The sequence below is a fragment of the Rhamphochromis sp. 'chilingali' genome (genome assembly GCF_963969265.1).
Source record: "Rhamphochromis sp. 'chilingali' genome assembly, chromosome: 18".
NCBI lineage: Eukaryota > Metazoa > Chordata > Actinopteri > Cichliformes > Cichlidae > Rhamphochromis > Rhamphochromis sp. 'chilingali'.
The window spans coordinates 27,662,410-27,679,766 of NC_137945.1; the positions used below are offsets into that span (position 1 = coordinate 27,662,410).

The 17,357-nt window shown below is 42.4% G+C and overlaps 1 protein-coding gene across 2 annotated transcripts in view; it reads left to right on the forward strand.

Moving 5' to 3' along the window:
* Positions 1–17,357, forward strand: part of LOC308385851 (partitioning defective 3 homolog) — a 354,241-nt gene that overhangs the window by 189,874 nt on the left and 147,010 nt on the right. For both annotated transcript variants that reach the window (XM_080865038.1, XM_080865037.1), the window contains exon 15: positions 15,155–15,302. In XM_080865038.1, coding sequence (XP_080721164.1) covers positions 15,155–15,302 — 148 coding nt within the window. The remainder of the gene's footprint in view (positions 1–15,154; positions 15,303–17,357) is intronic.

A 17,357-nucleotide genomic window follows, 5' to 3' on the forward strand; every position in this document is an offset into this window, starting at 1 on the left:
GGGGGAAATGCAATGCGTGGTGTGACTGTATCCCAGCGTAGTGGAATGATGTGTGAATGCATTCGCAGCCTCGTGCACGCTCACTCGCCCTGCAGCCAGAGGTTGTAGATCAGGTTTGATTAGTGTTGCTGTGACTCTAATTGGAGCCTCTGTCCTGTGGCTGTGTGTCAGTTTGGAGTCTCACGCTGAGGCTCCCCTCCCCTTCCCCTGTCCTTCACCCTCTCTGGTAACCCCTCATCCGCTAAGCATTCTCTAGCAGCCCCTCCTACCTCGTGCAGTTGTTTTCCTTTCGTTTCCATGTTCAGTTTTCGCCTCCCTTGCTCCCGCCTGTGGTTCTCCATAGTCTTAACAGGTGGAAATTTTTAGACATTTCAGGGAAAACTGCAGCTGAATTTATCTGAATGACGCCGCATTTGTTTTACTGCAGCGTTACAGTTCATGCCACTGTCCAATATACACAACCTGCTCTTTGCCTGGCTTTATTTCTCCTCACCACCACACCCCCCATTTGCCGCCCCTCCTTCTCCCCGCTCTTTCTCCACCCTGCCTTCTGACCGAGACAGAGAGAGGACACATGTCCCTCCTGGGAAACCTCAGCCCCAAGGTTCAGTGAGTTCTATCGCTTCGGTCCAGTCACTCTCCTGTCGTCTTTAATCTCTCACCAGCAGGCAGACAGGTAGATAGACTGACAGTAAGCAGACAGCTGGGCTACTGTCATTAGAAATGGCTATATATGTGTGTGTGTGTGTGTGTGTGTGTGTGTATGTGTGTGTTTACACTTTTTATTATTAAACTAGCACTCTGTAGGCAGAAAGATGAAAAATGCTATTTGTACATTAATCTATTTAGAGAGAAGTTACGTTTGTATATCACTCGGTATTTATTTCAAACATCAGTTGCTATGAGACAACACGGTGACAGCATTGCAAAGAAGCAAAGAGTGTCTGAAAACTAAACCAGAAGGAGATATAATGGTACATTTTAGATTCCATCTATCAAAGTCCCATTACTGGCAACCATACGCTGCAGTGTTTTCTGGGAGCTTCATGGTTTGAATAGATGCCTTAAAGCCACTGGAGGGTTATTTTAATGTACTCTGAGTGGAGAAAAGATAAGCTTGTAAAGTGTAAGAATTTCAACCTCAAGTGAGAGAAGCGCAAGTTAAATGTTGACTCAGGCTCCCAGCTGCAGCCTGTTCCCCCCCCCCCCCTATGTTCAGCCGTATCGGCCCAGCAGATATGCGGGGAGCCCGCGCCAGTTTGCCACTGTCACCCAGCCCGAATGGGAGTGAGCACTGGAGGCCACCGTTGAAATGAATCAGATCCATCACTGTCTGCAGGGGAGAGGAGCTGAACAGCGCAGCCTAATGCATCAGAGTGGTGGTTGAGGCAGCGGGGGGCTTCAGTGGGTGCACTATATCCAGGCCACCCCAGTCTGTGAAAATTGCATTGATTTCATCACCACCTTGCTTTGTCCACTGGCCTGAAGTGAGGGAAGTTTTTGGTAAAACACAGCAGTGGCTTAAGCTTGTTTGGATTGCTGCTTGGGGGGCCAAAAAAACTACACCAGACACATTTTCCTTCATGTAATGTAGCCAAAAATCTTTTAACTGATGAGGACCCAAACATGAAGCACCTTAATGGAAATATGAAACACAGTGTGGCAGTTGCAGATCTAAAACATGCACACAATTAAATTGCCCAAGGTCTTCCTGAAATCCTTTTTTTCTTGTGGCAGGGCTTGGAGCTTGTTCCATGTAGAAAAAGATTCTTTCAAAGACAAAGACGAGTGTTTCAGCAGGCGGGTTCATGCTGCTGATGGCCCATGATTAATCCCATGTCTGAGGAGAACCTGGTCTATTCTTACCGCCATTAAAGCAGCAGCGATGAGTAGCCTGTGCCTTGGGTTAAATTAGATCCCCCCCCCCCCCCCAACCTTGGAATAGAGGAAAAAAAACCTTCAGCGTGATTAAGGTCATATTCATGTCTAACAAAGCAGGGGGCTGCTCTGTGTGGGTGCTATTTTTAATGTAGCACAAACCCGGAAGGTCTCCATTTGCCTGATTCAAAATATGACAAGTGTCGACACTTTACTGCAACCATCCAAGTTTTAAAGCACCAATCTCAATTTGCCCGGGAACACTCAGTCAGCCAGGTCACAGAACAGCAGTGACTCAACAAAGCAGGGAGTCGGACGTAAAAAGGTCGACGTTAGAAGAGTTGATGAAAGTTTTCAGAATGGCGTGTCTTGGAAGTGAATCCTAATGCCAGCAGATAATGAATTTAACAAGCGACCAGACAGAAGAGACAGGTTGGAAGAAAGTGTGTTATTTATAATATAGTCACTGCAGTACACACACAAACACATGCGCCTCCAAACACACAGACACGCAGACACTATGCACCGCCACTCTGAACCAGAACAATTAATCCTTCTGTTCTGGCTTCACAGATAGCCTCTGTTTGAAAAACCACCATTCTGCCCCAGATAGTCAAGCAGTAAGATTGGTCACAGCCAATATGTTTGAAACATTGTAATTGCATCTCTGCTTCAGACTGTTTAATTTCTCTTTCTATATCTGAGTTCTGTTAATATATCGTCACATGTGTTTAAGCAATTAAATTTTCGAAAAGTCATTTCAGTTCCATTATTTTTATTCAGCCACTCTTGCCGAGTGTTCTCTGTCTTTAAGCGCGCAGACTGATGCCCGAGTGGCAAACCTCAGTCTCGTGCGCTAATTTCTTTTCCCGCGATCACTGTTTGCTCTCTTTCTTTGACTGAGCGATTTCAACTTTCTGTCAGTCTGATTCAAACCCTGTCCCGTTGTCTCATTACGACCCGCCATCGCCACGTTTGTCTGACGCACAATCAAGCGTGCGCTTTTTAAATTAGTTGTTCACCATAGAAAAGTTAATGATATCACAATTATAGACTAGATAGGAGAAACCTGCAATTACAGTTTTCTATTTGCATGGAGGTTATTTCCCTGACGAAAATGAGGAAAGCCGAGCGTTGTTCAGCACGAATGTAGAAATTTGGAGTAGACTTAGTTGAGAAGTGTGCCTCATACATAGAACAAATGGAAATAGAAATAAATGGAGTATGAAAAGTCCCATATGTAGCTATCACACAGCTAACATACAGACCTACCATAGTTGGTTTGTGTGTGATATTGAATGTCATGTTAAGTTCCTCAGTTTATCAGTGGGGCGATCGTGGCTCAAGAGTTGGGCGTTCGCCTTGTAATCGGAAGGTTGCCGGTTCGAGCCCCGGCTCAGACAGTCTCGGTCGTTGTGTCCTTGGGCAAGACACTTCACCCGTTGCCTACTGGTGGTGGTCAGAGGGCCCGGTGGCGCCAGTGTCCGGCAGCCTCGCCTCTGTCAGTGCGCCCCAGGGTGGCTACAATGTAGCTGCCATCACCAGTGTGTGACTGGGTGGATGACTGGATATGTAAAGCGCTTTGGGGTCCTTAGGGACTAGTAAAGCGCTATATAAATACAGGCCATTTACCATCAGCTGCCCTCCTCTTGAAAGAAACTGATTAATATGGGAGCAGGCAAAAAAGACCTCTGTTTGTTATTAAACGCAGTCAGAATTCCTTTACATAAAAAGGTTTATTAGAAAAGTCCAATCTTAACTAATGTGTGGAGACTTCATGTAATGCCAGTGAATCAATCAGGCCCCATCTTATCTTAAAGACCTCATAGTACCATATCACCGCAGTAGAGCTCTTATCCCTCAGACTGCTGGTTTACTTGGGGTTGCTATGATATTAAAAGTAGAATGGGAGGCAGAGCCTTCAGCTTTCAGGCTCCTCTTCTGTGGAACCAGCTCCCATATTGGATTCAGGAGACAGACATCCTCTCTGCTTGTAAGATTAGACTTAAAACTTTTATTTTTAATAAAGCTTAGAGTTAGGGCTGGATCAGGAATCCTCCCTTAGTTACGCTGCAAAAGATCTAAGGTGCTGGGGACTTCCCATGATGCAATGAATGCTTCTTCTTCACTTAAGTCTTGACAGTACACTCTGTGTTTATAGGCCACTCTGCATTTAATCATTAGTTATTGTTAACCTCTGGCTCTCTTCCATAGTGTGTCTTCTGTCCTTTCTCCCTGACTGAGCCTGGTTCTGCCAGAGGCTTCTTCCTGTTAAAAGGGGTTTTTTCCTTCCCACTGTCCCCAAGGTGGTTGCTCATAGGTTCTTGTCTGATGGTTGGGGTTTTCTATGTATATGTTGTTTTTTTACTTTACAAAATAAAGTGCCTTGAGGTGACTGTTGTTGTAGTTTAGTGCTATATAATGTCCAACATGCACAAACTCAAATATTGTGTTTAAGAAAGTTAACTTAGAGGTAAATGTCTGTTTCTGTGTGTTCCAACAGCCTTTGCACATCATGATATTTCTAAGATATTTATCACACAGGTGTCTAAAAGCTGACAGGCTGATGATAAGCATGCATGCGGTTTGGTTTAGTTTCACTGATTTGTAATTCATCACATGACATATTATGCCTCTCTGTGCATTTGTGATGTTATTTATGACTGAGATCTCCTGCAGACATGGGCTTTTTTTTTTTTTTTGACAGACTGGCAGTCGCGTTGTTTTGTTTTTTTCCACCAATCCTTCGTGACAGGTTTATGACAATTTGCTGGTAAAGCGCTGCATTAAACAAAAACATTCTTCTACAAGATACTTCACCACAAAATCATTTGTGCCTTTGTTTTCTATGTTTGTCGGGTAAGACTTTGCTCATTCTTTGCATCTGCAGGCTGAGTTGAAAATCAGAATGTGCTATTTTTACATTGTGGAGCTCGATCACAGAATTCAGGAGACATAATAAAAATATTTCTAGCTGTCTTTAGTGCCTTTCTGTCAACACTGCATAGATATAAATATAAAGGTTTATGTAAAGCCTCTTCATACACTTTACAGTCTTGCACCTCTGGTTGCGTATATACCGTGTGGGACAATTGCTGCAGTGTCTGGCCGAGTGCATTTAGGTTCCTGAGAAATGCTTTTCTGGTTTCCCGTGTTCCCCGTTTCTTGAGCCATTAACATTTCACCTCGTATACAGCAACATTCTGTTTTTTGCTGTTCCTCGACAAATGAACCATGAGTAATCCCAACATTTACTACACTGACATCCTGACATGCATGACAGCTAATCAACATCAGCGCTTAAATGGAAGAAATGTGGCAGGCTTTATAGCAGAATGATGCGTAATGATGAAAGGGCAATGCGAGTAGTGTGGGGAGGGGTGGGAGGGTGGGTGGGGGTTTTCCACCAGACGTGATTAATACAAAACTGGCAACCACCATATTAAACGTGCTATATTAAACAGAGCAGGCATGTGGTTTTTTTTTCCAGATATTCTATTATGTTTAGAAATGTAATAAAATGGAAATGGCATGGGTGAAATGGGAACGTTGTTGTAGAAACGGAGCTGAGGCGTGACTAAAACACTAAAATTTGGCTTCGTCAGTCCAAACAACATTCTCCCGGGTGCACTGTGACTTGTCAACATTCATTTAGACAAACTTCTCTTGGGTTTTTTCTTTATGTTTCTTTTTTACATCATGAGTGCTCATCATGAGTTGTCCTCTGTTGGCATACTTGCATATTATGCAACCATTGCATACTAATCTTGGATGTCAGATTGTGTTTGTGCTCTATTGATCAGCACTTCTGTTCAAATAGGGCCCAGGTTTAGCCTTGCAGCTACACCTACAGAGGTCGCTTAGATTCTTTGACCTCTAACATGCTAATAATGTTGGTAGTTTAAGGGCACGTTATTAGGCTGCTTGTATTCTTGTAAGAGATCTTTATTATTTGCACGAATTTGGATCTTTTCACAACTTCTTTTATTCAGTTGTATCCAAAGAAGGGAAGCACGCATGGCAAATACACAAAAGAGGCAGTATATTCAGCCATTGTCTGTTTTACGCACATTGGTTTGAATCCAATTAATGCAATTTTCTCATGAAAGGGTTCTGCTGAGCAACAGCAAGAATGACCTCACCTCTTCATAAATTGGTTTGTTTGCTATGACTCTTGTCTTTATTTGGAGAATGTGGCCAGAGACAGTAATGGGCTAGCTAAAAACACTGTTTTATTATTGATAAGAGATAGAAGACGGCACAGAAGTGAGATGAATGTGGCGCAGACTTTACTTCATGCTTTCACCTTAACATTGTTGCGTCATAAGGACTCATAGCCATAGTAACTCAATTAAATCTGTGAAGAGACTACATATAACAGCTGATTCTGTAAGTGAAAGAGCACCAAAACAATGTCCTCAGCATGCCAATAAGCCTGTTTGTAATCCATTCCAATAGTATTGCTGTTAGTCACTAAGAGACGGTTTATGCAAAGAGACAAGGGGGAAGGAAGTGGCTGGTCCTAACAAAAGACGCTCAGTCGGATGAGAGAAGGGCTGATCGATAGAGCCTTGAGAGAGCTATCAATCAGAGCCCCAGCCTAGTAAATTATGGTTTTATTAGTATTGAGCTGACCACTGCTGGGAGAGACCTTAAGACAATGAGATTCTGGCCCCGCAAAAGAGGCAGGAAAGGGAGGGAAATTTGTGTTGACCAACCCTCTGGCCACTCGTATGGACTGATTGAATTCAAGTTAGATAGTGACATGTAGGAACTAGAGCTCACCTGTTGTCATAGCAAATGGGAGTGATTCATGGGAAGGGATAAAGTGAGGGCACAGAGCAGTGCACTCTGGGAGATGGAGTTTGCAATGACACAGTGACTAAATTGAGAAAAGCGGATCACAGAGCAGCAGAAATGCAATTCCAGCGCTGCCGGGCCCTCATTCCCGGCCTGCTCTCTACGGACTAACTCATTTAGGAGCGGCAGGGGAAACTCAATAGGACCAATTGAGAGAATAATATATTGAATCTAGCGGTTGAGTGGGCTGCTTGGGCATGGCTGAGGACTGTGGAGGTGAAGTGTGTGCTTAGTTTCTGAAAACTCAAGTATTGTTGAGCAACATGTGTAACTGTATGCAAATACAAATACACAGATGTACGCCTTTCACTTCACAGCATAGTGCTCGGGTATGAGTTATGTATGAGATTCTTGAACTGCTATTGAACTTGACAAATGTGCAGACCGGTTGTGACCCGCAATTATAAATCCTGTTGAATAAAAGAAAAGTCAATGGAAGCCTATTTGCTTGGTATGAGTAATCATGTGGTTTTCAGCGTAGAGCTACAAAAAAGTTATTAATGTGTGTGAGGAGAATGTTAAGTGTAAATACAGTATGTAAAAGCTTTGATCATTTTAAAAAACAACGAATGTTTTGTCATTTCTGTTGGAGTGCTAGTGAGCTAGATATCTTTAGTTTCATCTAACCCTACCTTTTTCTTGTGACAGATGAGTTGACAGCACCTGCCTAATATTCCCCTTTTGCTGTCGAAACAGCCCTGGCCCATCGAGGCATGGACTGGTTTCTTCACCAAGATGTTAGCAGCAGATGATTTAAGTTGTGGGGTGGGCCCTCCGTAGACTAGTTTGTCATGGAGAATTGGCGAATTTATAGGCCAGGTCAACACCTTAAACTCGTTGTCAAATGCTTTTTGTTTTGTGACAACGTACAATATCCTGCTGAAAGAGGCCACAGCCATTAGGGAATATTGTTTGCATGAAAAGGTGTACACAGTCTGCATAGGTAAGTGGTACATGTCAAAGTAACATCCAAATAAATAGTAGGACCTAAGGTTTCCCAGAAGAATATTGCCCAAAACATCCCAGAACATCACATTGCCTCCACTGGCTTTCCAAGTAAGCATCACACACACCTGAGTTTGCACGTGATATAAAAGAAAGCACGATTGCTCTATTGTTCCATGATCCAGATCTTGTGACCTTTGTTGGCACTTTCAGCGGTCGACAGGGCCCAGCATGGGCACCCATACGGAACAAATTGCAATGCATTGTGTATTCTGACACCTTTCAATCAGAAAAATTGTGTTCAGGCTAATTGTTAAATTTAAGTCTCTGAAAACTTGTTGCCTGTACTTTAAGTAGTATAAACACAATGCTAAAAACCTCCATGTACCAACCTGCAATTTATATTTTCATCACCAGAAACACTGACAGCTTATTATGACACAATTTTATTTATTTTATTGCTAATTTGCTGGTTCACTGAAGGACCATTCTGACACGTCCTAACACGGTAAACATTAATGTAAACAATCCAGTTAATTAACGCTGTTTTATTTATTGTTTCCTAACCATTCCAGTGAGCCATCACAGCACCAGGGCCTTGGCCTCTGCCGATCTAATTAATGTTAATAATTACACCTGTGTTTACCCTCCAATGACTGCATGACAAAACAGCTAATGTGAAAAGGGCCTATTTGTTTTTCAAGTACAAAACTACTTTGTTTTACTATGAAACTTTTGCTGTAACTGCTTTCATACAGCATTAAAAGTGGACAGCACTCGCAGGCACTGCACAACTTCCATACATGCTTGAAATATATGTAACAGAAAACCACGACATGTATTCTCCTGTATTCTTGCTGCATCCAGTGTGAGAGGAAAGAGCTTTAAAGTCTCACAGTATTTGAGTGCAGCCTGTAGATAGATGGTTCGCTAGGCAACAAGACAAGACCTTTATTATGTTGCAGTTGGAGACAGAGCAGTGGCTTAACAGTTAAACCTGAGCAGGTGTTATTCTCACATACCTCACTGCTGTGCTGGTTTTCTATCTGTGTCATACTTTGGTGAAATTGAAGTTTTGCTAAGAAGTCCTAAAAGACTTGCGAGTCCACTTTGGGAGGCACAGGCATTAGGTTAAGGCTCTAGGTGGATGTGAGAAGCTAATGAAAGTGGGGTATATCTAGCCAGCAGAGAGGTGAGTTGTGCCGGGGGCAGGATGCAGCAGCTTAAGAATTGTAATTACAGCATTATGGTGGAGGTTGACTGGATTAGGGCCCCGGCAACAGGCTGAGACCAGGATAGAAGGCCAGGAAATGGCCATGGACTAGACATTATTAGCCTTGGTTGACAGCTTAAGACCATGCCTGTCAACACACTGCTTCTTCTCCCTTACTGAGTACTCAAGGTCAGGGAGATGCTGATGTGCAGGCAAAAAAAACAACATTTGTGCACAAGTCTGCACTTCCCACAGATGTATTTAGAACACACAGACACACACACACACGCAGATATACAAGTGCACTGCACATTAAAGCATTGCCTTGAACACACAAACGCACATGCATGTTTAGCGAGTCCAGCGGGAGGGGAGCAGCTCCCGATCTCAGTGTAAGTCGCAGAGCTCTGCCCTCTCCCTCTGTCAACACGATAATCCACTCTGAAAATGACTAGATTAAAACACATTAAAAACGTGATAATATGATGAGACCCGGTGGTAAGAAAGGGCTAAACATCACTGAAAGACTTAAAGGAGCAAGCACACCTTTAGAAAAAACAACCCCCCCCAAAAATTAAAATAAAGAAATCTGCGTCTTCGCCAAGTTGCCCAATTGATGTTAGAATAAATCGGCTTGCTGTTATATCACAAAGCAGTTTTCTTTCTCCATTTCATTATCAGAATGTTTCCAGAATTGCCCATCACAACAGGATATCTTGACAACTGAATATTAGTTGGTGGCAAACTGTGCATGAACGTGTCACAGGTTTTCGTAGAAACCTGCACCGCTAAATATTCACAAGTGTGTTAGCAGAGGCAGCCGGGGCTAAAGCATTAGCATGCACAGAAGCGGATTTAATTAATACTGAATACACAAAGATTAAATTGCTGCAATTTTGACTTTGTGTTATGTTTATTCCAATGTCTGTTTGCCATAGAAGCCAGTAAATACATTTCACATAAACCTGTCCGACTCTTAGAGATAGAGGGGACTTGGTATTCCTTCTGAGATCTATTCCACTCAGTGCCTTCTGTACATAGTTTTCATATCACTTTGGTCCTTAGCTGCTCTCTCTGTTCCAATCTTTCCACATATTTCCACCTACCTCTTACCCAAAACCTTCCATCTTAATTCTGTCAAGCTCATGACAAGTCTCTGGCTGATCTGAGACAGATTAAAAAGTGCAGAGTGCAGGCTGAATAAAGGAGAGAAAAGCGAGTTAAATAAATCTTCATTTCAACAATTTGAACCTTATTGAGTCTGAATCATCTAGGGACGTGCTTTTTATTAAAAGGCTGGCAGTGGCCGCGGCTCTGATTGTAATTGCGTTGACCCAGCCCCCCCACCCCTGTTTCACGCGCACTCGTGCACGCTTCACTCCGACATCTTCTCTTATCAACACGCTGTCCCGATAAAGTCTTGTGCTTTCAACCTCATTAAACCTCTCATTTATATTAAACAGCCGATAAGTCCTTCTACCCCGGTATGCATCTCCCAGGACGCACAGCTCCCGCAAGGATGTGATTTTTACTGCACCCACAATTCACCAGGGCCGCAGCTCCCACACCCAATAATTCTCCCTTTTTTTTTTTTTTTGTAAAACCTGTCATTTGTTCACAAAAGCCTCAGCAGCACATCCTCTTCTTTTCTCTCCCCCTCGTCTCCATCCTGCTCCTCTGTCTCCCTGCTGCTCTTGTTGTTACATTTTTACTCCCCTTTTTCTTGGCCGGGAGCCAGCAGAGTGTTGTGAGATATCAATATTAGCTGGGGCCTCTTGGTTTAAAGCGTGCTTTAGAGTATAGAGTTGAGCCACGCTGGACTGTCTAGCTCAGGGGTGGGCAAACTTTTTGATTCGTGGGCCACATTGAGTTCTAACATTTGACAAAGGGGCCGGAACCGGAGCAGATAGATGGCATGCTTTGAAAACATCACCTCATTGGGGGAAAAATACACATCTTGGGATATGGAGAAAACATGTGCTTTAATTTCCAATGAAAATGAAGAAAAGCATTACAATAAAATCTCTGACTTCGAAATGAGTCTTTAAAGACTGAAAATCAAATAAATGAACATTTTATTTTAAAGCACTGAAAGTTCTGTTATCCTTCAGGATATCACATCACTCTCCTCCTGACTCTTTTTTTTTTTTTCCCCCAGAAACGGTAGGAGATGCAGATGTACTTGTCCTGTTCCTTTTATTCAATTTGTTTACCCGGTGCCAAAAGTCAACAACAACCAGTGCAAGAACAAAACAGTTGCAGCAAGTCAGTCTGTGAAGCGTTATATTTGATCTGCGCTCACTGTTCATTTTAACAACGTGCGTATCACGGAGACACACACATTTTAATGGGAGCAGTGTTGTTGGTCTCCTTTTTTAGCCAGCGCATCAAAGTCTGGAGTTAGTTTTGTTGTGGCGATTCTCAGGATGGATCTGAGGTGTAGGTCTGTTAACTTGGATCTGTGGCTGGCTTTGTTGATGTTCATGACGCTGAATGTAAAGCCAACATCATCTGCGCTTTTCGCCTTAGATTTGGAAACGCGGCATCATTGAGTGAAGCATAGAAGTCATTTAGTTTCAGAGAGCTGAACTTCTCTTTTAAGGCAGGGTCGATGAGTTCGAGCTGAAGCTCCTCTGGAGCTGTTTCGGGGTCTTGTAACAGAGGAAAGGCCAGTGACTTGTCAATTTTATCGAAATCCAAAAACCGACGGCAGAATTCTCCGTGCAGTGCATCCAGTGACTCACTGTATTTCTTTACTTTTGCTCCGGCCTCTTTCAGCGTGGCTAGTGTAGGAAAATGAGTGAATGACTTGTTCAAAATCTGCCTGGAGAATAAAGCCAGCTTGGATTTGAAGGCTTTCACGTTTGTGTACATGTCATGCACAAACTGCTCCTTCCCCTGCAGTTTCACATTGAGCTCATTCAAGTGTGAAAATACGTCCGTAGCAAACGCGAAGTCACACATCCAGCTCTTGTTGCTCAGCTCAGGAAATTCCTCAGTCTTGCCCTGTCGCTCCAAAAACACGCCAATCTCCTCTTTGAGCTCCCACACTCGTTGAAACACTTTGCCCAAACTCAACCAGCGGACACGGGAGTGATAAAGCAGGTCCTGGTGATCCGCATCAGTTTCCTCCAGGAACGCAATGAACTGACGGTGCTGAAGTCCCCGTGCGCGTATGAAGTTGACGAGTTTCACCACAGGATTCACAACATGATTCAGCTGTAACACCGATTTACATAGAGATTCCTGGTGGATGATGCAGTGGAGGAAAATGACATCCTGGTCAGGGTTTTCATCTTTCACTTTATTCTGGATTCTCCTCAGCAGGCCAACGTTTTTTCCCGTTAAATTTGGAGATCCATCTGTGGTGACGTTAACAAGCTTACTCCAGGGAAGCTTCATGTTTTCGATGGCAGCAGACACCCGTTCAAACAAGTCCTCTCCTCGTGTTTGTCCTTTCAGAGACTCCATTGTCAAAAACTCCTCCGTTATTTCAAAGGTTTCGTTGATTCCTCGGATAAAAATAAGGAGCTGAGCAGTGTCTTTGACATCGTTGCTTTCATCCAGTGCTACAGAATAAAAAGTGAATGACTTCGCCTTTTTGTTTAATATGCTGGTGATATCTTCATCTATTAGTTCTACACGGCGAGTCACTGTCCGCCGTGATAAACTGATTTTCTCAAATTTGTCTTTGGTCTCTGGGCACAAAATACCTCCTGTCTCTACCATACATTCTTTTAAAAACTCACCCTCAGACAGTGGTTTGCTGGCCTTTGCTATTTTGAATGAAAGCATAAAACTGGCCTTGGTACTTGACTCTTGAATGGCAGTTTGACGGTGAAAAAAACTTTGCTGAGCCTTCAAATTAGCTGCCAACTTCTCAGCAGCAGCTTCCCGTTCTTTTGTTGAGAGCTTGCTAGCATAATTAGCGTGCTTTGTGGCAAAGTGACGGCTAATATTATACTCTTTAAAAACCGCCACAGTTTCTTGGCATATCAAGCAAACAGCAGATGATCGATATTCAGTGAAAAAATATTTAGCTGTCCACTCCTTTTTGAACACTCGACATTCTCTGTCCACTTTCATTTTCTTGGGTCCGCTCATCTTCATAGAGGGGCGGTGGGTCACAGGGTAAAGTGCAAACGTGGAGTAATAGGCCTACGCTTCACCTCAAAAAAGGCAATATATCTAGAGTGCGCCATCTAGTGAGGAAACATCAGAATTGCAGGGGAAATAAAACATTAACAAGGTTAATTTATTAATTTTTTTTCAAGTTTGGCGGGCCGGATCAAAATGTTTAACGGGCCGCATGTGGCCCCCGGGCCGTAGTTTGCCCATGCCTGGTCTAGCTGCAAGGGAGCTATCTGTAATAGGTCCTGTACAGAGAGTTCTTTTCCAGTGGATTCCCCTGGCTGCCCACAAGCTGCTATAAAGAACTGTGAGAAATTAGGTTAATACCCAGGTTTTATTTTCTTCTATCTGCTTTTTATTTTTCCCTATCTACTCCCAAACTCTTGGTTTGGTTGTTTCTATCCAAAATACCACGTTTGACAGGCTGTTGGCTCTTGAATACTCAATAATATCTGTGTACACTGGTCCCAGACGAGCCACTAACCATGTTCAGCTGTCAAGACTGACATACACTGACTGTGAGTGGGCTCAATAACCACCAGTGCAGCACATTGACCATGTGGCAAATGTCACTGGTCCATTTACTAGGGCTCATTGTTAGAGAGAGCTATCTATTGGTCTATGGGAAATCCATTGAGCTTTATCCAGCTCTGACTACTGCACGACCCATTTCACACTGCTGAAGCAGAAAATACCGAGATGTAACCTGAGATTGATACTGAAGCACCGGTTCTATGTTTTTGGTGTATTGGTGGCACAGCACTGGGATCCATTCTACTGACCCATTTTTATGTGAACACCATGTGTGTATCACCTTGTAATCCTATATTCACAAACTGAAATAGAAGGAATAATACTTACACTTTACATTCTTCTATAGTTAAAAAAAATGACCTACAGCTTTATTGAAATGTATTGTTTAAAGCACAAGTTGTTCCTTTCTGACTGTTTTTATGTAATGAAATATCTTTCTATGATAAATGTGAGCGGAGATCTTAGCATTAATATCAAGTAAAAAATTTTAGTGCTTATCAGAGTTTGCTAATGACAAAATACCTGCAGAAGTATTACATAGCTACATAGCACTTTGTGTTTCCTGCTAATCCTAGTTAGCTAGTTAGCGAACACTGATATGCTAAAACCAATGTTGCTTTTCTTAAAAGTTATTCAGTAGAGTATTTATTTACTTGATGGAAAAAGTACTTTGTTAAATCACTTGTTACTTGTACTTTGGTGTTACTCTGTAAAACGACTTGAAACATGTTGTCATGTAACATAAACCATATGCTATAGTTCCACATGCAAACACAAAATTCTGGATTCTGGGCTAGCTTAGCGTTAGCATGCTGTCTGTGCAGATGATTGCAAAGTGCTGAAGTTGTGTTAGCTGACTGTAGCATAAGTGCGCAGGAGGATTTTTTTTTTCTTTCTATTAGTGGTGTACAGATAACCGAAGAACCTTTGTAACTCAAGTAATGACATAATTGTAACTACTATGATGATAATTACTCCCCATATGGAAAAGATATATATAAATCTTATAAAGTTTTTATCTGTCTTGTATGAAACTTGTATGAAAAGCATACAAGAGTGAAAACACATATAAGATCCCTTGAAAAATTATATAATGAAACTTGTATGTTTTGTATACTTACTAAAACAATATATGAAAGTAATGAGAAAGTGGCCACTTTCATGAGTAAATCATATATGTCTTTACTATTTCTTTTCCATATGGGTCAGTTTAGTACAGTAACATGTTACATTACAGTTAAGTGTTACTTTGAATGTGTTACACCCAAAACTGGTTAAAACTAAGATGGTGATTGGTAGCTCCTTGTTTATCACATCTTAGCATTGCAGCATTTGATTGTTCACGCTTGTTAGCATGTTGTCCTGTATTTGATGAGAAAAAGCAACAACAACAAAAAAAAAATACTAATTTGACTCAGTTTCCTTTTTCAGTTTACGAATACTGTAAATACAATACATGATCCAAAAAAGTCACAGATTTGGAATGTATTTGAAACCTAAATCTGCACGTTACTATATAGTTTAGATTAGGCAGTGTGATTGTTTGTCTGTCTGATGAGTTGTAAGCAAGTCTTTTCTCCCCGGTCCATGTAGGAAGTCCCTGGCAGCCCTTCATTTTTGGAGCATCCTCTTAACTCTATTCTGGAGAGCCATGAACGACGGATCTCCAACTCTCTCTATGAAACCACAGAGGGCCCAGACAGCGTCTCCACTCCACGAGCTAATACAATCGGACGCATTGGTGAGTGTAACATGTCAACACGTTTATTTCATTTTCCCTTTCTTCACCTTTATGTCTCTTTCACCTTCTGCTAGATAGAAATTACTCCACAAATTGGATTTATTTTTTGGCCAAGCTCTCCTGATTTACCCTGATGGGAACTCAGGTTGAGTTGTTAACCTCATGTACACTGAATGTATTTTCTGACATGCCCAGATCAATTTTAACATTAGCCAAAGCACCTCTGAAATGCATCGCCTTCACACCCTCACCCCCCACATCACATTCCAAGGTGTGCTGTTTCACTCTTTAAACCTCCCAGGGATTAATGTCAGACTCAATCCTCCCCACCTTCACTTAGCTCCTGACTGGTTTCACTTGGGTCAATTTCCATTCTGCCCAGATGACATCACCAGGCTGAGATCTCGGCTCTTCAGATGTATTCGAATTGGCAATTCAATCCTCGAGTAATCACTGCTGTCATCTCAGTATCAGCAGACCTTTCTCATATGCGTGCGTGCAGAAGCTGAAGGTGACTGCATCAGTGTGGGGAGGGCGTTATTCTGGGAAATGATGAAGTTTAGGCAAATGTATCTATAGCATTTTTCATCCTTCATTCCTTTTTACACCTCTTTTTCACTCTCACCTTCCTTAACTCGCTTTTCCCTCACATTATCTTCTTTATCCATATTATGCTTCTTGCCCTTTTGTCTCCTCCTTGCCCAATCAACTGTCTCCTCATGATCTCTTTGTCTTTAGTCTTTCTCCTTTGTCACCTATCACCCCGTCATCCTTCTGTACACTCTGCAAAGTGAATTTGTAATCTATCACTGATCTACTCTTTCTTCCTTTCTGCCCTTCTCTCAGTCATTCACCTGTTTCTTTTCTATAACCTCCCCACCATCCCCACCCCAAGAGTGGTGCCACACTGCCACTGATCATAGAAGATCAGAGACTGTGTCAGAAGCATCTGATGGTTAATTAAGCTTTCAGATCAATAGGGCTTGCCCCTGACACTCTCGCTCCCTCTGTCTCCTCTTCTTTCTTTTTTTCCACTCTTTCATCATGCTTTTCTCCTCCAGCCCCAATCAGATGTTTTCAAATTGGTTGGGTTTTTCTCTTACTTTGACTTATTTATTCCACTGGCTTTTCCAGTGCAGGTTTTTCAGAACACTGCTCTGATCATGAGAAGCAAAACTGTGGGGGCACTGATGGAAATGTTTTTTTTTTTTTTGGGCGATTGAAACCTCAAGGGTGTGTAGCTCTCATCTCATTCTGAAGAGTGGGAGTCAAATGAGCCAAGTGGAAAAGTTTTCGAGGTGGGGGCGGAGTAGGTGCTAAAGCAGTAAGTTATCACAGCTAAAGCTCAGCTGAGTCTCAGATCTTTGACTCGGCTTGTCTCGCTGCAAGAATATGCCATTTCCTTTTCTTCTGTGTCTTCGGGCTGCCTCTGAGTCACGTCCTCGTTAACCCATGTCTACTTTCTCTGACATGTCTTCATCTTTTAAACTGACAAAATTCTGTTATTCAAGTCTACTGCGCAGTAACATTTATTCCTATTTATTTTTGCAACACAACACAGCTGCTGTGAAAAGACATGTAGCTCCGAAGAAGTGCTACAATAAATATGGTACTCCATCATAGAGTTCAATTCAAATCAATTTAATTTTATTTATACAGCGCCAAATCACAACAACAGTCGCCTCAAGGCGCTTTATATTGTAAGGTAGAGCCTACAATAATACATACAGAAAAAAACCCAACAATCATATGACCCCCTATGAGCAAGCACTTTGGTAACAGTGGGAAGGAAAAACTCCCTTTTAACAGGAAGAAACCTCTGGTAGAACCAGACTCAGGGAGGGGCGGGGCCATCTGCTACGACTGGATGGGGTGAGATAAGGAAAACAGGATAAAAGACATGCTGTGGAAGAGAGCCAGAGATAATAACAAGTGTGATTGAACGCAGAGAGGTCTATTAACACATAGTGAGTGAGAAAGGTGACTGAAAAGGAAAAACTCAATGCATCATGGGAATCCCCCAGCAGTCTACACCTATTGCAGCATAACTAAGGG